A 24605-nucleotide genomic window follows, 5' to 3' on the forward strand; every position below is an offset into this window, starting at 1 on the left:
CAAAAACACTCTTTTTTTTTTTTTAAATAGTAGGAAAATTTAAAAAGCAAGACTCCCAATCCTAACAACACCAGAAAAAAAAAAAAATTGCAGTCTTTCAAGACCTATCAGCATTTAGTCTGCACGTTTTATTTCTCCGTGGAAACTAGGTCTTTCCAGGGCACTGTGAAAGGAAAGCATCCAGTTCCAGAAGCAGGAGTGCAGGGCAGCCTGCTTTTGTAAATGAGGGGTTTTGAGGGCAAACCCGGAATGGAAACAAACCTATCCTATTCTTGGTTCACGTGAGGTACAGGAAATAGCTTCTGGACCTCTTTTCTTCACAAATTCCAAAGTTAGCTCAACAACCAGTTATTGCGGTTTTAAGAAGAAATATGGCCCTTTCAGTTCTCAGGGCAATAGTGCAGGAATAAAATCTGTCCTGTAAGGGTAAGGTTTGTCTTTGTGTATTTATTCTAGTGACATGGTTGTCTCTGAAAGAGTCACATACTAAAAAAACAAAACAAAACAGTGATTATAAATTCAGGGTTTGAGTATTTCCCTGAAACCATTAACTGACCAACCATATCATCTACTATCAGGAAGATAGGATAAGAGGCTCTTTGTAAATCGCATTAATGTAGATATGCAGGGCAACACAAAAATCAGACTGGCTTAAAAGGCAGAAAATCTGCACTAAGGTGATCACTGAATTTTCAGGGATCACGGAAAGTTGTTTATTTTTGGAAATCATTTGCAATCCATTCTAGAGGCAGGAACAGCAACTATATTTTTCTTGACAATTGAATATAACTAGAGAGCAAAAGCCAGAAGTCCCAGGATCTGATCATGCATAACTGAAAACTGATGCACTGGCAAACACTAGAACATACTTACAAAAGAATGCATTTCCAAGCATAGAGAACACAAAAATGCAAAAATCTGATTCTTTATTTTAAAACGGGCTTTATACACAGAGAGTTATACCAGAACTCGTCAAGGACAAGATGCCAGTGTTTATGGCAGTGTTAATGACAGGTAAATATCTCAGAGGAAAGTATCCTAAACCTAAGTGCAGGCAAAAGAAATGGCTCCAAGAAGCAGAAGCAGCTAAATATTGCAGGGAACAAGCTTTATCAGGAAGAATCCTGTTCTTTTTATCTTGCTTGGAAAATACTGACCTATGCATCTAGAGGGCATAATTTCTTTTTCCATCTACCCCTTGGATAGGGTAAACCTGGCCTCTATTCTTATTCCACCTCAGCAGGATGCAGAAAGAAATACTAAAGCCGCTGCTGTCCGGCTACACTTACTATCCGCAAGCCACGCCCGAAGCTTCTGGCAGCAGTCTGCAAGTTTGGGAAACATGGTAAGTAGTCACACCACTGTGTGTCCAGTTCTGTACAAAATCTGGTATGCTCTTGGCACTTAGGCAAAGAACTTGCCCTATTTATGTAGTTACTTAAAGTGGAACCATGGGGTGCCTGGGTGGCTCAGTCAGTCAAGCGTCTGCCTTCGGCTCAAGTCATGATCCCAGGGTCCTGGGATTGAGTCCCGCATTGGGCTCCCTGCTCAGCGGGAAGCCTGCTTCTCCCTCTGTCTCTGCCCCTTCTCATTGCTTATTCATTCTCTCTCTCTCTCTCAAATAAATAAATAAAATCTTAAAAAAAAAAATAAAGTGGAACCCATCTCCTGGTATTAGGACTGGGACGTCGTTTTTATGAAGCCTAAGGAGGCCAGAGGATGAGCCAATTCCCTCCAGTCACACTGAGATATTTCAACCTATGGCTAGATGGCCCAAGCTGGATTTGGGATTTACAGACATCAAAGCTGCAATGAAAAAAATAAATTCCATAACTCTATGTGTAGGAGAGTATATAAAATTCTACCCCAGCTAATGCCTTGTTTGAATTATACGTAGATGTTTGAGTGAACTTAATTTTCCTATCTCCTTAATAGAAAGTTTAAACAGGAGATCATATTATCCTCTAATGCAGTAAAATAACACAAGGACCACACATACCCAAGCCCACCTCCCCTCCCCGCCCCACACACATAGACACACCCTTAGGTCATAAGAAAGCAGTAGATCATTTTGGGTGCCTGGGTGGCTCAGTTGGTTAAGCGACTGCCTTCGGCTCAGGTCATGATTCTGGAGTCCCAGGATCAAGTCCCGCATGGGGCTCCCTGCTCAGCAGGGAGTCTGCTTCTCCCTCGGACCATCTCATGCTTTCTCTCTCTCTCATTCTCTCTCTCAAATAAATAAATAAAATCTTATAAAAAAGAAATAGATCATTTTAATGCTTCCACTTTAGAATTCTTTTAAAACCCTTAATACGAAGTACCTTCATCCATGCCATTAAGAATTTCATTCAACTCATCTTCAGTGTATTCACAGTAATGCTCTTTCCAGCTGTCCCCGTTCTCACTGCGTAGGACCACCAGTTCCCGCTCCTTTCCTCGAAGGGCAGCAAAATGAGGGATCTCCACGATCACGGGCCTGACACGGTAAGGCAGAACATTCAGTGTGGACAAGATCTAACCAACAGCAAGACAAGCACCTTGACTCTGTCTGTTGCAAAGTGACCTGGAAATTGTTCTCTTTCCCGGGACAGTGGCATAGCGGGCTGTCCTCTAGAGCCCATCGGCTAGCAGATGGTCACACAGGAGCACTCCACCTCGGGGGCACCAATCCTTAAGGGACATGCTGCTACCTTAAGCCAAATAATGTTTCCCTGGGAGTGCATGTGGCATTCTGGAACTTCTCCTTTGATCAATGTAAGTATAACACATTTAACCAAAAGAAATGTGCATGCATATCCATGATGTATGCCAATCTCCTAAAACATTTTCTACAAGGTGCAAATGACAAAATGGGTTGAGAAGGAAAATGGCTCATATGTTGCGTAATTGGATGTGTTGTAAACGAAAAGATGTCAAAAAGTTAACTACTTGGGAACTAAAGAGACATGCACTCATGGTTTTTTGCATATATATTTTTTTCAATCAAGGGAATAATAGGCATGTGGACACAGCGTGCCCTAACTGAGCAGCACCTCAGCAGACAGCCCAATTGTGTCCCATGCCTATTAGACTCAGGATCCAGAACATGCACTGCCCTGACGATTTCAGGTCGCATTCACTTTCAAAATTTATGGAGGCTTTTGATTTTTCAGTCCAGGTTGCTTTGATACAGACTTCAAATCTATCATAACAACATCATAATAACTAGCACGTAGTACAACTAGGCAGATCTCATGCTTTAAACGAAAATGAAGGTCACAGCACTTTAAGGGAAAAGATATAAAAAACGTCACTCAAAAATAAAAAGTCACATACCACAAGGGTCAGAAATGGTCCACTAAAGATAGGTTATACAGAATTTAAATCATAGGGAGGGACATGTCATGGGCACAATGACAAAAAGAGAAATCATATTGCAGAAGGAGGAGAAGAATGGGGGCCAGCAGCCATCAATTTGTTTTAAGTCACTCCTACCCAAGGAATTTGGTTCCAGGAGGCCCCAGCTGAAGGATGCGGCTGACCAAACTTTCTCCCTCATTAAGTGGGGGAGGGGCCGTTGGCAGGTGAAGTTTACTGAGTACATCCAAAGCAGCAGTGAAAGAAAGAACATAAGTAAGCTTCAGGTATTGTTTTCCACAGAACCCCGGCTGATCAACAGGGTGAAATGTGGTTTCACACTGCGTTTGGTTCTGCCCCCTCCATTGGTCACAAAGAGCAAGGAACTGAGACCCAGAGTGTACAATGGAGGCGCGTGGAAGGAGACACTTAGGTGTTGGATCTGTCCCTACTTAACGTTCACTGCCAGGGCATGAGCCAAAAAAATAAACAACAACAACAAAAATATGCTCCACAGGAAAGACAAAGCTGTTGGGAATATAATAAAAACTCTGACTCTGCAGAGAGGGCAGATGTTTTCATGAATATTCCTCAACAGATGTGGAGTTTCTTAAAAAGCCTAAAGCTACCTGAACATAAAGGAGGGAAAGGGGCCTGGTACAGAAGATGAAAGGGATCATTGGGCAATGTATTCCAACCATAATGGCATTTCTGACGCAACCCAGAACTTCACGGGCTCCTTCTAAATCTCTGGCCATTTAGGAGGATATGGGAGGCGGCTTCTATAATTGGAGAATTTCAGACACCCCTTTTCAGGTGCGAACATAATTTGCAGCAACCTGTTAATCATTTGCTCCAAATTACAAGGCTTTAGAACGTTTCCCCAAGTTCTAAAGCAAATCCTCTCCCCCAAACACCACCAGCAAAGAGTACATGATAAATAGGACTTCCTCCCAATTTTTGAGCACAGACACTTGATATGAAAAGACTTAAATACAATTGATTTGTTTCAAAATATTTTGAAACTTGCCCCCCTTCAAAACTTCATCCTTTTGTCTGTTTTCAGCGGCAGCTAGTCATTTCTTGGCATATTGAGACACCACTTCATATGTAACAGCAGCCATACAAGCGGAAGAAGGAAGAAATGCTAACCTCCGCTCAAAATTGCTAAAATGAGCATGGCAGAAGTTAGTCTTGGTTTTGTCGTCTTAATAAAAACTACAACTAAAGAGACTACCGGTGTAATTTTAAGACTCAAGATAGCAATTTTGATAACAGAAACGACAAGTCACATGGAGTAAATTTTTGGATATCCTATAAAGAAAACACTGCTTTCCAAAGATAATCATTCTGTTTCATAACTACACAGGACTTTAAATTTAGGTTTGGAATAGAGTAGTGTTTTTTCTTTATGCCTTTACCATGTGAGTCTCAGGATTAAAAAAAAAAAAGTACCTACCATTGGCTAAAACACAATCATTCACATTGGGAGCCTAGCAGCTATCATCATACCCAAAGAGAAGGAATCCTAATTCACCTGAATGTTGAACTCATTCATGCCTTAAAATAAGAAGCATATGACTGGAGTCAAGCACAGAGGTGCTACTTCCAATTTTTAACTAATTTCACAGGGGCCAATCTTCTTTCACGACGTTACCGACGTACCTTTCTTCATTCCATCCTAGGGATTTCATGTAGAGGACACAAGCTCATCGGTGACTAAGCGGGAGGTTTATCAGAAACCCTTACCCAAGGAACTGAGCACCAGAAGGTCCGACTTCGATCAGGCGACTGGCCAGGCCTTCTCCTTCCACCATTGGAGGCATTGTTGCCAGTCTATGGCGTTTGACCAGGCGGCAGGTGACTCGAGTTGGGGCCGTACATTTCCGAGGTGGAATAATGATACGGAGCCCATTGTGTCTGCATCCTCGCATAGCGCCACCTCGAGCATCCACCATAAAACTAACCAGGAAACTAAAAATTAAAATAGAAGATCAGCTGCGTCTTGAAATACCAGAAGCAGATAAACAAGCTTTGTCAAGTTAACTTTTTCTCATACTGCTTTGTTCTTTTTAATGTATTTGCATGGGGGCAAAATATTTGTCCTTAAAAGTTATTTCACTTTACTTCTGTTTTTGTCATTGTTTTAGTTCTTGCATTATTTTGATCTGTAACTAAAGAATTTGGCTGGTTTTTGTTGACATCGGTGATATTAAATACAAACTGTAAATTAAAAATCTGTCCAATTGACTTAGAAAATGGAATGAAATTATATGATGAACACTGATGAGTCTTCTTTCATTATAAATGCAAAGACTTCTGCTTCTGTCTGGGTGTGTCCTGAAAAATCCACATGCTGAAATAATGTCAGGATAGAGTAGAGAGAAAAGAACAAATTGCAGTTTTTCTAAGTTAATCCAATCTGACTTTTCAAAATTACATCTTGTCCAACCCATTTTAATATAATTCTATAACTTAAAATAAAAAGATTCATAGGCCTTCTCCCAAGGATGTATGTACATGCATCCTGCTCCAACATCATCTTACCCAGAATGCAGGTTTTTAACTTACTGCATTCTAAAGGAGGAGAAGGAGAAGCAAAAAATTAAATGTTTTGGATAGAATCAATTTACCGGTTGACATGTACTTTTTCAGTTCCTAAGTAGGAAGCTCTCTGCCATACCGGTCTAACTGAAGCAAAGATGGGGTGGGCAGGAAATAAGATTATAAATCCCCTCCACTCTGTGTTTTGAAGAGAGAAACCCTGGGCTCATGCTGATGGAAGAGATCTGTGCCTCATGATTTTCCCCAAATTATAGTGAACTGCATGTGGAAAATCACAGCTAAAAATTTAGAAATGTAAAGGCTTCTATCTGGCTATTATTTTGCTCTTTTACTAAGTTAATTGTTCATGCATAAAAGAACTATAATCCAAGTGACTGTTTAAGTGTACCAAGAGAAAGGATTAGTTTTAAACTTTCATGTTATTTCCTGCATGATAGTCTTAATGGATCCTGATACAGTTTAGTTAGACTTCTTGTCACTCTGATAGTCCTAACACTCATTTAAGTCTTGGAGGCACTCACTTCCACAAGGAGCGAAAATTAAACCAGGCAATCCAAGTGCTGTTCACAGATACACAAAGACACAAACAAACAGTGTGTACACCCTTATACAGATTACATTACTGTCTTTCCCAATTTTCATCGCATTTGCAAGGTTTTATATACCAAAACAAAGAGGAAAGCAACATACAGGTGTATTATGGATCTACTTCTAGCTTAACCAGCACAAGAACTACATCAGCTTCACCATGTCTAGATGTTGCATCCAGGACAACATTTAAAACATGTGAAAGATATTTTATCCAGGTAAGTTATAGGAAACACAATACATTGATGTTATTTTTAGACAAGTGATGAAAAATATGTTAACATCTTCTTCATAGCAGGACACTGAATTCGTTAAGCATGCTATTAAACAGAAATCCTACTGCTAGTAATAAAAATGGATGCAGAGGAGCTGGAGTGCCTGTCTGAAGCCCATCATGCAGAATGAGACCACAAGTAGATCTGTCTCCGTCCTTCCCCCACGCAGGAGCCAGCCCAGAACTACCATTCACACCCAGCCCTCAAGTTTTTAGTAGAGGGCAAAAAGTGGGGAGTATAATCAATTGTTCAATACTCAAGAATGGATGTTTCTGGTCTTTATTAAAAAAAACAATGAAAAAAGGTTGGCTGCTTTTCTTATTACTAGTCCAAGTATGAATTCTTAAAAAAAAAAATCTTTTCTATTTGTGTTTTAAAATGTAGTATTGCTCAAAAGAATGGGAAAAAACTGATAACACTTCTAGATGAATACAGAAGTTTCTTCTCCATTTTATTTATTTTTATTTGACCATGCTATTAATGTCAATTTTTATAAAAACTAGGGGCAAAGCTACTAAGTTTCAACCAGTGTTTCTCTAGATACACTGTAATATTTCTGACTTTCCCTAATTGTTTTTTCATCTTTTGATTACCATCACCACTGATGAACAGAACAGGGACTCAAACTCATAAGAAATTATTATAATACACGTACTTGATTTTACCAGTCTTTCTACCTTTCGAAGGCATTTAGGGAACTTTCACACTTACATTACATGCTATTGTGTTTCCACTATATTTATTCCAGTGATGACTTACGGCCTATATGATGTCCCCAACTAGAAAAATATGGAGAATGTCTTCTAGGGGTGCATCTTCTAAAAAGGTGAATGACAGTAGCTATGTTCTTAGCTGTAACAATGTTTCAATAACTACACGTTTGATTACTTTCTCTGATTTTGTGTCATTGACTGTTCCTTTTGAAATCCTCTTTTGTTCTCATTTACTCCATAATTTCCATTTCCATGCCTGAGAAGCATGCAATGTTTGTTACCCTCCTATTGGTGGGCGCCCTACATGGAACTGAGGACACTGAAAGTGAAAACATCATTGCTCCTGCCAAGCAGCACACAGTCTAAGCCCCAGGTTTCACATGATGGTTCTACTTACTCAGAATCACTTCATTTCCTGGTCAATCAGAAGTGAATTATAACCACAAACGGGAGCCACGTAAGTACCATACTGGCAGTGACCTTGTTCTTCCTATGTCCCCCCAGTGCCTAGCACAATGTACATGGAGCATACAGTAGGTAGTCAATAAATAATTGTTGAATAAGTGAATGAATGGAAGAATGAGAAGAGCAAGTTGTAAGAAGTAGTATATATTTATATCTAATAAAGAGAAAAAGCAGCAAAATTGAAGGTAATTTAATGGTTTGGTCTCTGGACAACCAATCCAGTCAGAACTCATTCAAATTACTAGACTCCGATATTTCAGCTCATAAAATAGCAAAATAGTTGGGAAGGACTATACTCAATGTTAAATATCCCTCGACAGGTCTTTTCCTGCTCCCAAATAAGAGACCCGATATGTTTATTTCCCCGATAGATGATTAGTAGAAAATGGGAGCAACCAAAAATCAAGAGTTCGAATATAACAGAGGAAACAATTTTATCAGGGGTGAAAATTTCATGAAGAAAGACCAAAGGTTGGAAAATCAAAATAAAAGAACTTAAAGACTGAATCTGCAAGTAGATATATTTAACTCTAAGTGTCTCGGCATCCTATAGAACTGGAAAGTAATATTTAAATACTGCACCCAACCACAGCAAATGGGGAAAAGTAAGGTGCCAATATGTACAATTCAGAGAAAAGAAAAATTACATATCCAAGGAAAACAAGCCTTTGTGTCTTTCTCAACTAACTAAAGGAACTAACAGACTAACAAAAGTGATAAATTCTGGTGAGGGAATTGTCTTCAGCCAGAGAAGAAGGGAGAGTCGAGTGAGGGGAAGGGAGATGGAGAGGGAGAGGAGGAAGAGGGAGTGAGAGAGAGTCAGAGGCAGGAGAGTTGAGAGGAAAGAAAAAGAGAAAGAGGTCAAGAGAGAAACAGAAAGGTTAGAAGAACTGAATATTAATTGTCAAAATTGATAAAAATGTTTATAAATTCAGCAAGAAAATACAGAAATCAAACTCAAATAATGTAATTGCAGAATAACAACTAACAAAAAAGCTGAATATGCAGAATTGTACACTAAAAGAATTCTTTGTTTCAAATAAGAAGGAATAAGAGAAATAATGATTCAAGTCCTGATGAAAAGTCTTTTAGATAAAACATGCTAGTTAATCCCAATAGTTTATAATATACAACTGGGTAAGCACTTGAACACTTTCATTAAAAATACCAGGATATCAGAAGGTCTCACTATTTGGATAGGTGGCAGAATTAGTGAAGTTATTCTGCGATGTAAAAAACAGACTGTAAGAGACCATTTACTTTTTTGTACCACAGGAAAAAGTGAAAGGCTGGAAGCTATGAGTCATGAGATGAATCAGCTCACATACTAGAGATGATTAAGTAAATATGATTTTCTCATATTTTCAGGAGATTAAAACTGGGACAAGATAAACCTGCAAACATTTGGAGATGAAAGGAATTAAAGTAAAGACATGTAATTAAATATGTACAGGGGAGATGATATATGTATGGACTGAAGCTCAGCTCTGCTGCTTGTGAGCTTGAAGACTAAAGCCTAGTCTGTCGATGAGGGAGAATAGTAATATTACCACTGAGGTTGCAGTGAGGATTAAACCATGTGTGGGTAAAGCATCTAGAATTCAATAAATGCTTGTTCCCGTCATTTTCCTTTCCCTACACCCAGATGATTTTATGTATTTTGAATCTCTTAAAAATTATAGTGCAATACAACACCTAAAAAACAGAGAAACTAACTTTTATTGGGTATCTAAAATGAACCAGGAACTTTGCTAAAGCAGTTTAATGTGATGGTGGGGTTTTTATTAGTTTATGAACTTCACTATTTAAATAAGCTATAAAGGTACTATTATCACAGAGCACAAAATGCAGCAAGTACCATGCTCTTTCCTGGATGCCATCTATCATTAAATTGATCTCTGTCTTGAATTATTGCTGTAACCTCAAGCAAGTCACTTCCTGTCTTCAAGTTTTAGTTTTCTCATCCACTAAATGAGAGACTTCGGCTAAATAAATTCTACGGCGATCTGGTGTTAAAATTCTATGTGCCATTTCCTGTTAACTAAGCTTAGGAAACATACTGAAATGTGTCATGACTGTCAGATGCTCTGTAAGAATTTTTATTTGGAAAATAAACTGCTTTTACTCCAAGAAAGATATATTATTTTTGCTGTATGGTTAAAACAGTCAACGAACAGTTTGGGAGAAAATGTGGACACACGTTGCACTCAACACTGACTGACGACTGTACAGACAAAATTTATCACAGACTATACTCAGCTTTAATTGCATATCTTACTCTCCAAATGAAATTCAGCAATCATGCAAAATAGAAATTCTTATTGAAGTTTTCTAAATTGTGAGAATACAGTGTTATCACAATTTAAAAAGAATAAAAAGCAAAAGCCGTCCGCCATTATGATGCAGAGGATTTGCCTGCAAATACACAATTTGATTAGCTAAACAAGTACATGCTTCAGAGGAGGCAGCAGAAAACAATGATTCTGGTCTTTTGAGGACCATGTCCTCCACCCCAAAAGTTACTAATCCTCAGGTTTACTTTTAATTCATCCAGGACCATGGGGTGGGGACAGGGAGGAGATTACAGCATTCAGAGTTAGTTACTGGGTGAAGATAGGAAAAAAAAAAAAAATCTTCAGGGTGCTTCAGTGATCCACATATACATAGCACGAGGGCCTTAAATTAAATCTGATTTCTGGGTTTATGTGAGAAAACAACATCATGAGCTCTTTCTCCTCTGTAATTCCCTTAATTCCTTCCTCGTCCTCCAAATTCTACAGACTGAAAGACTGATGGGAAATCGCTTTGAAAAAATTGGCTCTAATTTGTTAAAATCAATTATTTATCATTCACTGTGTTCATGTATAGAAACATAATATTCAGTGTGTGTTTCAGAAAAAGTAAAAGGAGGGATACAAAATTTCCAAAATTGGATAATAAAAATTGTCTTATCTGTAGAAAATCTGTAGTATCATGGTGCATGACTGTATAATAAAAATACTAGCAGGGCGCCTGGGTGGCTCAGCTGTTAAGCGTCTGCCTTCGGCTCAGATCATGATCCCAGGGTCCTCGGATCGAGCCCCGCATTGGGCTCCCTGCTCAGCGGGAAGCCTGCTTCTCCCTCTCCCACTCCCCCTGCTTGTGTTCCCGCTCTCACTGTGTCTCTCTCTGTCAAATAAATAAATAAATCTTTAAAAAAAAATACTAGCATTAGCAGTCTGATAAGAACCTTTAAAAATAACCTTACTGAAATAATAAAGAACAGATATCTTTAGAACACTGACTAGCATCATCCTATAACACAATTTCCAAAATATCAAAAGGTTGCACTTAAAGCAGTACTAGAAAGGAAATGCACTATTAATAAACTTTCAGCCTTTGGGTCACCTAGAATATGGCTTAAAAAAAAAAAACCCTGCTAAGTGACACTTAAAATCATAACCTTTAATATAACTTTAAAATAGCTCACCCAATTTGCATAATTGCCAGAAATGACATTCTTCAGCTCTATGTAGCACTTTTTCTACAAAAGAAATGGAGACGTGGAGACCCATGGCCAAAACAGGCTTTCACAGTAGGTCTACAATAATTTTGGTGCAAGCCCGCCTGATTTCCAAAGAAATTTTAAAAAGTACCCATTTTCTTTCCACCATAGAGAAAGGGAATTCAGCAATGGCCACAATTTGGAGAAAATAAATCTCTCTCTGTCTCTCTGGCTAGGTATCTTCACACTAAAGCATCCTGAGATGGGGTATATGCAGAAGGTGATGGTGAAAGAGGCAGAGGGGGAGGCCACATGGTTAGAGAAGGAATTATGCAGAAGTTCACCTGCTGTTGTCACGACCAAGACATGGAGAGGAGCGGCTGCAACAGAACAGATACTTTAGCACAGAGAAGGAATGGATAAAGTGAAATATAAAGAAGGAAATCAGAAGTGACTTTCAACTGAAATATATTACTTATACACCAATACAGTATTCATTGAAAAAAAGATGGAAATACAAAGGAGATATAGCTCTATGCAAATGCGGAGAGAAGAGCAAGGTATGGGGGTTCACAGTGACTCCCAGTTGAGGGATTGGATTTGGATTTGTAGCCTTATTCAACACTGGCTGGGGGAGGGATGCAAAATGTCAAGGTTCTTATAATGAATGTCACAGAGTCTTCGATTTGATGGACATAGTTTGTCTCCAAACTTTTCATTCACACTTTTTTTAATACTTTCAAAATAATGGTAATGCCCTTTTGGGCTTCTACCAAAGAAACGCAAACAGAAGAGGCACAATTTAAAGATTAGCTTCAATGACAAAGAGTAGCATCAACTCTAAGGTAGAGCAGGTAACATTAATTACCTACTAGTAGGTAACAAAAAACTATGCAAAGAGTGCTTTTCTCAAGACTTTCATTCCCTGCTTTGTGGTTTGTTGTCCTCACTGGTCATATTGTCTAATCCCACTTTACAATCCTTTCATGCCTCTTCTACCCGAGTCTGCTCTTATGTAAAACCTTCTGTAAGTTTTCATATGATTCACTTGCGTTTTCAACACCTGACAATATACAAAAGGATACATGCTGAATGGACCAGAAATCCAACCTTACAAAACAGTTGTTTTGCCACTTAGAAAATAATTTTCTTCATCCAAAGGAATTTACTTTCCTGTACCTTAAAAAAAATAGGGTGTTTGAAATACTTAAACAACTAAATTAACTGATCTAGGTATTTGATAAATATTAATACTGTCGGGGCGCCTGGGTGGCTCAGATGGTTAAGCGTCTGCCTTCGGCTCGGATCATGATCCCAGGGTCCTGGGATCGAGTCCCACATCGGGCTCCCTGCTGGGCGGGGAGCCTGCTTCTCCCTCTGCCTCTGCCTCTCTCTCTCTCTCTGTGATTCTCATGAATAAATAAATAAAACATTTAAAAAAAAATTAATACTGTCAAATGAGAAACAGTCTTGACTTCCTTGAGTTTCTAAGATCAACTTCCACTACTTGAGCTAGTTGCCTGCACAGGTTTTTTTTTTAACTGATTTTATTTTTTAGAGTAGCTTTAGGTTCACAGCAAAATTGTCAACATGTTTTTATGAAAAAGAAGTCCTTTAACAGATCACTTTCTTATGGACTTCTAGTAGCATAACATCATGAAGTGGCATTTAATTGCTGGCACTTGGCTGGCATTAAGGAACTATAAAAATAATACCATTGAAATAATAACATTTAAAATGAATCACAAAACTATTACTAGGAACTGTGCCTTTCATTTGTTAATTCATTACGCACTTCTGAAATGGAGAAGAATTATAAAATTCAAATTCTTGCCCAAGCTTATGTTGGTATGATCATGACTGGGATGCTAGAAACTGATTAGACTGTGAATCAGGAACACAATCCAAAGAACAAAAACAAAAATATTACTGTGAGCCTTTCTTTTGCCAGATATTTGCTGTATATATTGGGCAGAACAGATTTTTTTAAGCACTGATACCTACTCTTTTGTAGTCATCGACATTAGTCAATGGAAAAATAAAAGAAAATTACTAATACTGCCTACTGGTAGAAGCTGTGTCTTCTATTACTCTAAAATCCCTTTATGGAATCAAATAGAACATTATACACAAAATTAGTGGCATGTACATAAAAAAGCGGACTTTGTTATCTCCTTTGTCTAAAAATCATTTATTTCTTACATTTTGGGCAGATTTTGAAGTGGCTTAAGAATTCTCTCAATTAATTAAAGAAAAACTTAGTTCCTTAAAAAATATATAAAAACTACTACACAGGTGCCTCATGTATAATGAACAAGTTGAAAAAAAGAAATCATTATTAGATGATATTATGAAAATTATTCATATACTTTAATACCATGGTAGCTTTCAAATACCATGACACTCAAAATCATTGTGTTTTCAGTGTAAGTATTCATCCCATTAGAGTCATCTGTTGCATTGTGTTCATTCAAATGCTAGAGACCTAACTAGATGACAGATTACCTGATAAAAATAACAAGTTAAACATTACCATTATGAATTGTACTATAGTGGTATTGTCATTTAGAGGATTCAGAATACATTCTGCTTAACTGATTTGGAATTGGTGAAGGATTTGGAAGATATATATGAGGGTTATATAAATAATCTATTGAGTACTTATTCTTTCTAGGCAAAATGCTAATTATTTAAGAAGCATTTAATCCATAAAGCTCCCCTCTGGGGTCCATAATATAACACTCATCTTACAGACAAACTGAAACTCAGATATTTTACATAACCTGCCCAGTGTCACATACTGAGTGTCAGGGTTGGGAGCTGAATTCTGACTGGTCTGACTCCAAAGCACACTCTTAACCATCATGTTATCTCCCTTCCACAAACTATCTTTCAACGATAGAGAGGTGTGTTTCTTAAAGGTAAGGGCTAGATCTTACTTATCTATTTTCCTTACTGCCTGGCATAAAGTTTGGTACTTTCTAGAATTCAACAATGTGTGAAGAACAAATAAGTGAATGGAAGAGATTTAAGAAAAAAGCATTTGAGAGAACTAGGTATATGTTAATTACCTAGATCTCCCCAATAAGCAAAGCTTTATCAGGCAAAGTTGTTCCTTTCTAACGGTGTATACATAAAACATACATATTTGGACTATTGGTGCTTGTAGAAAATGCCCATGCTCAGGCCACAACAACAGAGATTCAGATGTAATTGGTTTGAGTTGGGGCCTGGGTATATTTTTTAAAGCTCTGAGGTGATTCTAATGTACAGCCAGAGTTGAAAATTACTTACAATCAATGATCATGTTTGAAGTTCATAGAAAATTTGGTTTATTACAGAACAAGAGCTTAAAGACCCTTATCTTAACAAGTGGTTAACTTTTAACCACTAGATGATCCTGTTTCATCGTAAGTTATCAACTAGAATGCATATATCTATGCATATATCTAGTTTTATACAACTGGTATGTATATTGATGTCCTTAAACTGAGTATTTTATTGCCCTTCAGCAGTTAAAAGACTTTAAGAAATCTTTTTTAAAGTAAATTATTTATCTTGAAAACTGAAGTATTATGATAACACTTTGACTCTTGCAAATTCGGCTACTGATAGTAATCACACTTTGCCTAAAATAATCTTGTTACTTTGTAGGCTGGATATAGACTTCAAATATTTTATTACGGTTTCTAGATTTTATTATCCCCTGATACTGTAGGTCCAAGCCTCTTTTCCTCCTTAGCACTGTTGAGAAATTTAGTAGCAGAATGTAATGTTATGCTCTTAGAATAATGTACAGATGTCAGATTTTAATTATCTCATTTTATACCTAAAAATATGTTAGTAAATTTGGATGAGGTTTAACTTGGTTTTTATTCCCTTGAAATGACTCTGGCATCAAGAACTGGCTTTTACTTATTTAACAAGGAAAAGAGTATTATGATTATTTTTAATATCTGTATAACTAATTTTATATTCTATGAGCCTGTAGTAGAAAATTAGACTAAAAGTTCCCAAATTTGTAATGACAATATCTTTGAAAGCTTTTCTGAGAGAATATTTTAGAATAATAAAAACAAGAAAGCAACCACCACTCAAAATAGTTCTGGGGATTATGGATAAGGAGTTTGGGATAGTAATTTAAATCAAAGTACTGCACAGATAAAATACAAGTGGGGCTTTTTAAAATGAAAATGAAAGTGATTAAATGAAAAATATTTTTAAGGTTTATATATAATAATAAAATTACTATACAAGTTGAAACTACCAAAATGTAAGGGAAAAACCAATTGTGAAGAGGGTTACAATTTAAAATCCCTAAGAAAATTATTTTCTGCATAATTGAATTCTTACACCTTACAAACATCTTTAAGTATGTTTAAAATTATTAACTCAAAGTCCTACTTTTTAATGAGTTTATACAAACAGGCAGCATTTCTTAAGTAATGACTTACATATTATCTGGATGACTTTTAGAAGGTGACTGAGAACCTGACTGGTTGCATTCAAATTTCCCTTTTTGGTATATCCCTACTTCAAACAGCATAGGAACTCCTCTATATATCTTTGTGATTAAAACTTTTGTAGACATTGTTTTAAATGCATGAATATGTGAGGAAAGGCATTTATTAAACTAGTCAGTTAATCTTAGTACATAGAACTTTCTAGAAACCAAATGATCCTGCTCCTCTTTTTAAGATGTCTTTAAGACAAAATGTGAATAGTAAGGAGCCCACTGGTATATCCTGGTTAGTTAGCAAGCTGTCTGATGCAATTCTACTAGTTATTTTAAGACAATAGTTTTTCTATGCTGAATTCAACCCTTTTTGCTCGTCCATTTGTGCAGGTAGAGTCCACACTGGATAAAGCATTGTCATTTACAAGTTTAAACAAAGGTCACTTCCCCTGTAAGCTAGCCACCAGCTAAAGCTACTGGACAAAGCTGTTATTTTCATGCTCATCTCTTTTTACCTCTTGATCTGGATACATAATATTGATTTCCTCACCCTGAATGAATAGGGCTGGAAGAAAGAGCCACGTTGTCTAAGTTCTCAGTGCCCCAGCTGAGACGGTAAGAATTCCTTTCTGCCTCCTTGGCTAGAGTTGACACCTAAATACAAAGAACACTGGATTTAATAAAAATACTTTCCTTCAATTAAATAAAACATAGTGAACTCTAAAAAGTAGTTATCACAGGAAGGTGATATTACCATCTTTTCATGTAAAAATATGATGTAAGACCGAGCCATTTAAAATGTGTTTTATAATACATTCCCATTTAAATTATACTATCGACCTAAGACCACATTTGTGTAATTATCATGAAAGAGAGTAGGTATTCACATCTACTTCTCTATATCCAACCAGCTGAAACTGATAAAATCCACCTAAGATTAAAATATTCCATAACAACCTCTAACAGTTTTCTGATAACAGATAACAATTTTAAATATAAGGTGTATTTTTACCTGTACCTTTCATTTTCTATCTTAAATGCACCCCATCTCACTTTTTCCTTTAACAGAGATTTTTATAAAGATGTTAATTTTTATATATAATCTCCACAGAAGAATTCAGTAGAGCTGAAGTAACAAGCTGTATCTCACTTTAGAAAAGCCCTCAAACTCTTAGCCCAGCTCGTCAACTGAATTAAGATGATTTCTTTTCAGATGGAAAAACTTTCTCTGGACATTTCCAGCAACAGGGAACGTCCGAAAGCTCTCCAGAAAGCTGAAATGACAAAGTAAAAAGTCACGTACCTGGTGGCTGGGGATGACAACTGTGTCGTCAATCATGGCACTGTCCCTCAGGTAAGAGGCATGGCTCAGGGTGTGAGACCTGTCGGAACTGAAGGATCGGAGGCTGGTAGGTTGGCAGGAGGCCATGGTCATTTACCAACAGCCGGAGCAGGGTTGGGAGGATGGAAGGATGAGCCGAGCGGGAGAGTGAAAAAAGCGCGCTATTAGCTAACAGTGCAACTTCCAGGGGAACATGAATTGCCACCGCAGGAGAAGGAAACACAGGTCTCTGTGTTGCCCTCCCTCTCTGTCCAACACCTAAACGAACACATCTTTTGACTGGTTCCTAGCACTCAATGGCAAGGGCACAAGGGAATCCAGAAGTTAAAATCTGATACTTCTAATCTGATTTATTTCCTCCCCAGAAATCGTTGAAACCAGCAAACTGCAGCTCACTTACTGCCAGGACAAGAGATTCACACAGGAAATTATGCTAGAAGAGACTGCTTCAATCTGTGGTAAATGTCAATCTCCCTGCAACTAAGCAAAATATTAAGGGGGGGAGGAACGAGACCCGCCTCAGAAAGAACAGAAAGGAAGCACGGGTTTCATCCTCACTCATTCTCCATTCTCTGCATGCCTCATTCTCCTCCTCTCCAACTGCGAATGACTGACCATGGGTGCATTCCCCTGGAAGGTACAGAGTGAAATGAACTGCGGCCAGATGCATGCTTCCTGCGGAAGTGCAGTTCCTCTTGTTTGTCTCTGGTGTCTCCAACAATGCTTTCAAAGGGCAGCATTGTTCCCCTTTGCATGTCCTCTGTGTGGTGAGTGAGGCACCAAAGAGTGCTGGTTGCTGTGGCAATAAGATGCAAGAGCACAAGAAACCGTTTCTAAGCACCAACCCAGGACACAGACACATCTGTCAGCACAGAAACAAACCGCCAGAGACACAGCCGAAAATGAGGTTTGGCTTCAACATGGGATTTAGGCCTTGGGAATTGATGCTTTATATATTTGAGAAGGCTGAATTTCCGAGTTCTGAATTATATATGCAAATGTGATGGGTAAAGCTTGACATTTGCATAAGTGCAATTCATTCCTTCCTAATCAATTTGTACGATCAAATGACAAATAGACTGATATCTCAAGCTGTATTTTATACACATTAGTCCAAGAATTAAACATCTGTATTCAAAATAGTAGCCCAAAGCCCATAGGGAAAGAGCGAGAGATGCAAGCTTTCACAATATTTATAGAAGCAAAGTTTCATTTACTTTCAGCTAGTAGGTATTTGGCCAGTGAAGCACTGTAGAATTATGGACTAAGTGTCAGGTTAGCATATTTCTTAGTAGAAACTATTTTCATTTTGCAAATAGACCTAATTTTGTGAGCCACATACTGTCATTTTTATGAGCTGTCGATGTAGCCAACTTCAATTATCTTTGAGGAAATCATCATTTGGTAGATCAATCATAGTACTTGAGGGCCTTCTCCATCCTATTCTGCTGTAGTTTTTTTTTTTTAATTTTTTATATAATTATTATTTATTTGAGAGAGAGAGTGAGAGAGAGCATGAGATGGGGGGAGGGTCAGAGGGAGAAGCAGACTCCCTGCTGAGCGGAGAGCACGATGCGGGACTCGATCCAGGGACTTGGGGATCATGACCTGAGCAGAACGCAGTCGCTTAACCAACTGAGCCACCCAGGCGCCCTCTGCTGTAGTTTTTATGCCCCCCAAGTAGACCTGGAATATTAGAAGGTAGGTGACATGAATTAAAGGAGTTGACTGTCTGATCTTGTATAAATTTTTGTTTATAATAAAACGAAATCTAAATATAATTCGGTAATTTACTATTTTATGTTATATAGGTTCTTGAAGAAGACCGAGGCTCCGGACACAGCCAAGGCAGGGGCAGCCCAGACGCCTTAGTGAGACCATCCGTAGGGGTTTTAGTCCTGGCAGCCGATACTGGGGCTGGTTTTACATGTGTGCAGTTGGATTTTGATGGTGCACTTCATAAACAGGCTGCAGCCTGCTAGGATTAACTCTGGCCTAACCTTGAATCTCTATCCATGGCTTTAGAATTCAAAGGTCCGAATTGTAACTTTATGCATGTAAAGGCGTTAAATTGATATGCATGAACAAACGCATAAGGAACAAGAGGTATATAGGACTAGACATGCCTGCGCACAACGTAACTACCACCACTGTAAAGGTCTAAACTTTGGAAGGAGGCAGCCAGGTCCCAATTCACCCTCAGGGAGAGACCAGAACTGGGTGGATGTCTGCCTACTTAGGAATGAGGTATGAAACAGCTCATTTGGCTGCAAGCACAGAGCCGCATTTTGCACTCAATATACCAGTAATAAAGGTGGATTTGTGATATCGATCTATCTGATACCCAGGTCTATCTCTCAATTGGTTTGAATCAGGTGGGGAAAAGGGGTATCGGTGTTATTTTTTGTCTTTCCTAAAGCCCCAACAGACAAGAAATAGAGAGGGAGAAGAAAAACTAAGAAAGAGAAAGAATTGACTTACAACCAAAAAGGAGATTAGGGTAGAGAGAGAAAAATATTAGGATATGGAGACAGAGAGTGAGAAAAGTTGGAGAGACAGAGGGAGGGAGGAAGGAGGAGTAAGCTGGAACTATGCCTAAATATCTCTACTTCTATGATTTTATTCTGGTTTACTGTTTACTGCCTTCTAAAATACTAATTGGATGCTTAATCAATGTTTATAGTTCCTAACTGCTCTTTTTTCTGATGTATAGAATTTACTTAAATAAACAAAATTAGAATATTCCAGCAGTAGAGAAATTATTCGAATGGAATAATGACCAGCACAAACATCAGGAATAATTCAAGTCTCTGGATAAAAAATTGTCTACCCTGACTTAAAACATTACAAACAAGGTTAAATACTTTACAATCCAACACATTTCTTTTTCGGTAAGTCAGAGGTCATCCTGTTCAGTTAATAAATTTATAATAACACATATCTATAGGAGTATAAGTCTGTACTTGCTGTTCAATGAAGGGTTGTGCCAAAAGTTATGTTACGGTCTTAAATTTTACTTCTTTGCACTACAGTAAACTACTCTGTGGACATAGGTGGTCTGTAATTTCATTGAAAAATGTAATAATCAGTATCTTAGTAAGCTGTAGGAGTAGACGTTCAATTAATGAAGTTTTTGAACCCTATTAAACTAGTGAATATCCAAAAATTTCAATGTGTTTGCTTTATTGCATGGAAAAGCTTCTGTGGCTCATTGATACTTTGCGTTTCACATTAAATTTAATTTGTAAGCAATAATAAAATAAAATGGACACAAAATCTAACTAATAAGAACTTGGATATGTTTTTATCCATGTACATTAAATTGTTCTGATTTGTGTTCTCCTGCATCCATGTACATTTTAGGCATCAGAATGGTTTTTCTACCATCTCCAACCATGCACAGACTGATGAGGTTCCTTTGGGGAAACCATGCTAATGTTTTATCAACCACAAGGTGGAGCTGTGACAGTTAAACAAAGTCATGCCAGGGGCATGTCTTCGACTTGTATTCTAGTAATATATTCACCCTTCTAGCTCAGTTATTCAATTCAATACATGAAAATCCTAATTTGAGAATAAATCCATAATTCTAGAATATAAGCACCTCCTGCCAACACATACACACACACACACACACACACACACACACACACACACATTGAACAGAAAGCAGGGAAATGTGAATGTATTCAGGAAGTTTCACAGTGTTTTCATGCTATTTAATACCTACCTGGGCATGGTACTATTGAAAGCATACCAAATAAATAATGAAAAGTAAAAATGGTTACCAAAAAAAGAAAACTCCCATTGAATTACATAAAGAAAATTTTTTACAAATCAGTGAAACAGGAAATCCATGAAAATGAGATGTTGCCTGTAATTCCATGTAGGAGATCATGAATACAATCTGGGGTTCTCAAAATGCTAGTGTGGACCTGGAGAACAGACCATGGTTTGTTTGTTTCATATCCGCATCTTTACATGCTGATAAGTGTTCAGTTTAAGTAGAATCATCATACCATGAACCTGTTTAATAGAAAGTATTGTTCTAAAGTTTCCTTAACCTAGTACTTTCAAAGAAGGAAAAAGGATCAGATCAAGAACTTGATAAAATAGACCATGTTGAAAATGAAGGGTTTTTTCTCTGATAGTGATATGATTATTTATAGGTTATTATGAATTTGTGTAAAGCCATAAATTTCATTTTATCGAAATTTGAAATCTTTTCCTAAGAATTTCAGATTGTGATGTCCAAATCTATCTGTATGTCAGAATCCAGTATATAAAACACTGGTCCCATCACCAGTCCCCCCACTCTCACCCTGAGTGGCTCTTCCTTCTCTTGACCCCAAGGACCACCCTCCATCTACATCATCAAAGCCAAAGGGTCAATCTAACCATCTTCCTCTTCACCCATCCCATGAAATCCATCACCAAATCTGGCTGCTTTTACCTCATAGATATGCTCTCAAATTTGTCATTTCCCAAATTCTCTCCATGATTGCTACCACCAAGGTTAAAGGTCAAGTCTTCTCTTAACAGCTTCAGCTAATATTCCTACAATAGTTTTTCAGATGTTTGCAACTGCCAGGTTTGGCCCTTTGACAACTCTCCTCTAAAATTCATCGTTTAAGTTTATAGTCAGAGGGATCCATCCAAAATGCGGACAAGATCTCCCCTCCTTCACACTTATACTCTACCAATACTGCACTATTCTTTCTCTCATACACCATGAGCCTTTGCTCATGATCTCATTAAGGCTTCAAATGCCCTCCCTACCTTTCCTCACCATCATTACCCATCACTGTATCTCAGTTTGGCCTCATCTCCTCCAGGAAACCTGAGCCCCGGGGCTTTAGTTGTACTCTGTGGGTACCACTAGCCTAGTTTCTCTCACATCCCATCAGACTATGATTTTAACAATCATGTCCTGGTCACATTTGTATCTCTAGCACCCACCACAAAGCCAGCCCAGAAAGGCACTTATTACATGCACACTGAATTGTTCAAAAAAAAAAAAAAAGAAAGAAAGAAAAAAAGTAGGGAAGAGGCACTGATGCTCAAGGAAAAACCCCAAGAAAAATCTGTTTTTGCTAATTATGCATTTAGAATTAACTACGTTTTAAGGTATTTATTTCTTAGACTATGAATGTGTTAACTACAGCTTAGAATACAGCCAAGACTAAAACTATAAACCTAAGATTACTGATTCGTGAAAAACATTACACTATATGGACAACCATATGTTAACTGAAATTGGCAGTCAATCCTTTGATGAGGTACCATGGGATGTTCTTATTCAGCTTGCCTCAAAAAATAACAAACACCAGTTGTGCTAGTTAGTAATAATCAGAAAATAACATTGATTTTATACTTCAGAATATGACATGAACCTCTTCAGATTTGTCTATAAAGCCTGTGCTCCTTCAGATTTTGCTCAGACTGCTTTTGTATTCAAGATCTTGGAGGATTTTGGTCTAATTCTTTTTCATGAAAAAGTCAGTTTCAGGCATTTTCCTCCGGAATTTGTTTCTTTTTCATCCTTCTTCACAAAATACTTTTATTCACAGAATTTATGCCACTAACAAAAATACCCATAAGGTAAAACAGTCCTTTTTAATTGCCTAGAGAAAAAAGTGGTAAATGATTACAAACACTATACTGAAATGTAGAGAGCTCTTTACTTATCATTGCTCTGCTTCTTACTAGTTGTTTGACTTTTATTAAGTTACTTAATCTCTCTGGGCCTGTTTCCTGTTCTTTAAAATAGGCACTTAATGTTGCTCGAGATACAACATGCTGAGAGTAGGGCAGTACCTGCTAAGTATCAGTAATTATGTCTACTTTTTTTTTATTATCATCATGAAAAAGTGTTGCATTGCCTTCTGGCTGATACCAATGTCAGCTTTCGGTGAATACCTGTCAGATCGTGCTCCCTCCAAGCTGTATCGCAGGTAATTCATACCATCCAGGAACTGACTGCTGGGTAGCGAGTCATCACCCAGTTCTTTCAGATCCTCGGGCCTAAGGTATTCTCCCCCATCGCCTGTCATTGTGTCATCACCTTGAAGCAATCAGAGGATTAGTATTAGTATTAACTACAAAATAGGATGATGATCATGAAAAAACATCAGAATAGCATGGACATCACCGGAACACCGCACACCCGAAGAAAACAGAACACATGCAACCACAAAGTGCTAAAACTTAGAGAAACAATATTTGACCCATTTTCCAATTGCTTACCAAGAAGAAAGAATTACCTGAATTGTAATTCTCTTAATATCCATTTTCTTTACTCTTTTTTTTTTTTTTTACCATAGCTGGTTTATAGCTTGTACTATTTAACATAGTCCACTATGTAGACTACTCAACTTCTAGACATAGTTCCAATAATTTTGTACATAATGTCTGGCATTAACAGTCTCTTCGTGTCATTGGCAATATACTAAGAAATACCTACTGCTCCAGGCACCTGGGTGGCTCGGTCGGTTAAGCGGCTGCTTTCAACTCAGGTCATGATCCCAGGGTCTTGGGATGGAGCCCCGCATCGGGCTCCTTGCTCAGTGGGGAGTCTCCTTCTCCCTCTCCCCCACCACCTTGGCTCGTGCTCTCTCTCACTATCTCTATCTCAAACAAATAAATAAAACCTTAACAAAAAATAGAAAGAAATATCTACTGCTCTAAAATATGTGATATAGTATGTGGAGGGATATGATTTATAGGATTAACAAGATATGCACATTAGGGAAAGAATACTAGAACAAAGTGAGCAGATTGTGACATTTTAATAAACAACCTGGAATTTAATTTTAAAAACATTACAGAGCATAAAAAGGATGTTTTGTTGGAAACTAGGTGGCTTCCCAAAGGTGAATGACAGGGAAAATAGAGAATTAAGTAATCAAGTAGCGGCAGAAAGAGATGACTAAGTGTGGTAGCTCATATTTAGAAGATCAAATGGTAAGGGTACATTCCCTGCCTGTGACTAGGAATAGAATGCTTTCAAAAATATCTTTTTCAGGTGAGTCAATAAGTAATACCTCATTCACAGAAGTGCTCTGTATGCCATTAATATGCTGACATGGAGAAATAAATAATATAGCTGAGAGAAACTATTTTTGATGACTCCTTAAGACACTAATCATACACTTTAAGCCTGATGATCTATGTAAAGGACAATTTGAAGGAATGTACTTCATTCCTATAAACTAAGTTAAATATTCATTATTCTATACTCATTTGTTTCAAGTAATTGTTCTAAATCAGCACTAATTTATAAAGGTACAGCATTAAAGAATTGTAAGAAAGATATATGTCTGACATTTCACTGTTTGTCTATATATATGATCTTAAGATCTCAGGTATATATAAAAGGATT

At 37.6% G+C, this 24605-nt stretch overlaps 1 protein-coding gene across 16 annotated transcripts in view; it reads right to left on the bottom strand.

Annotated features, from left to right (window-relative positions):
• The window catches only part of ANK2 (ankyrin 2), a 212701-nt gene that overhangs the window by 44583 nt on the left and 143513 nt on the right, over positions 1-24605 (bottom strand). For 9 of the 16 annotated variants that reach the window (XM_081811959.1, XM_081811954.1, XM_081811957.1 and 6 more), the window contains 5 exons: positions 23144-23288; positions 17186-17288; positions 16433-16536; positions 5086-5310; positions 2322-2476 (listed from right to left, as the gene is read on the bottom strand). In XM_081811959.1, coding sequence (XP_081668085.1) covers positions 2322-2476; positions 5086-5310; positions 16433-16536; positions 17186-17288; positions 23144-23288 — 732 coding nt within the window. Of the gene's footprint in view, positions 1-2321; positions 2477-3474; positions 3574-5085; positions 5311-11770; positions 11807-16432; positions 16537-17185; positions 17289-23143; positions 23289-24605 lie in introns of all 16 variants that reach the window. The other 7 variants (XM_081811956.1, XM_081811963.1, XM_081811960.1 and 4 more) reach the window with 3 other exon arrangements.

Source organism: Leptonychotes weddellii, chromosome 2 (assembly GCF_054177405.1).
Source record: "Leptonychotes weddellii isolate Sample4059 chromosome 2, ASM5417740v2, whole genome shotgun sequence".
Taxonomy (NCBI): domain Eukaryota; kingdom Metazoa; phylum Chordata; class Mammalia; order Carnivora; family Phocidae; genus Leptonychotes; species Leptonychotes weddellii.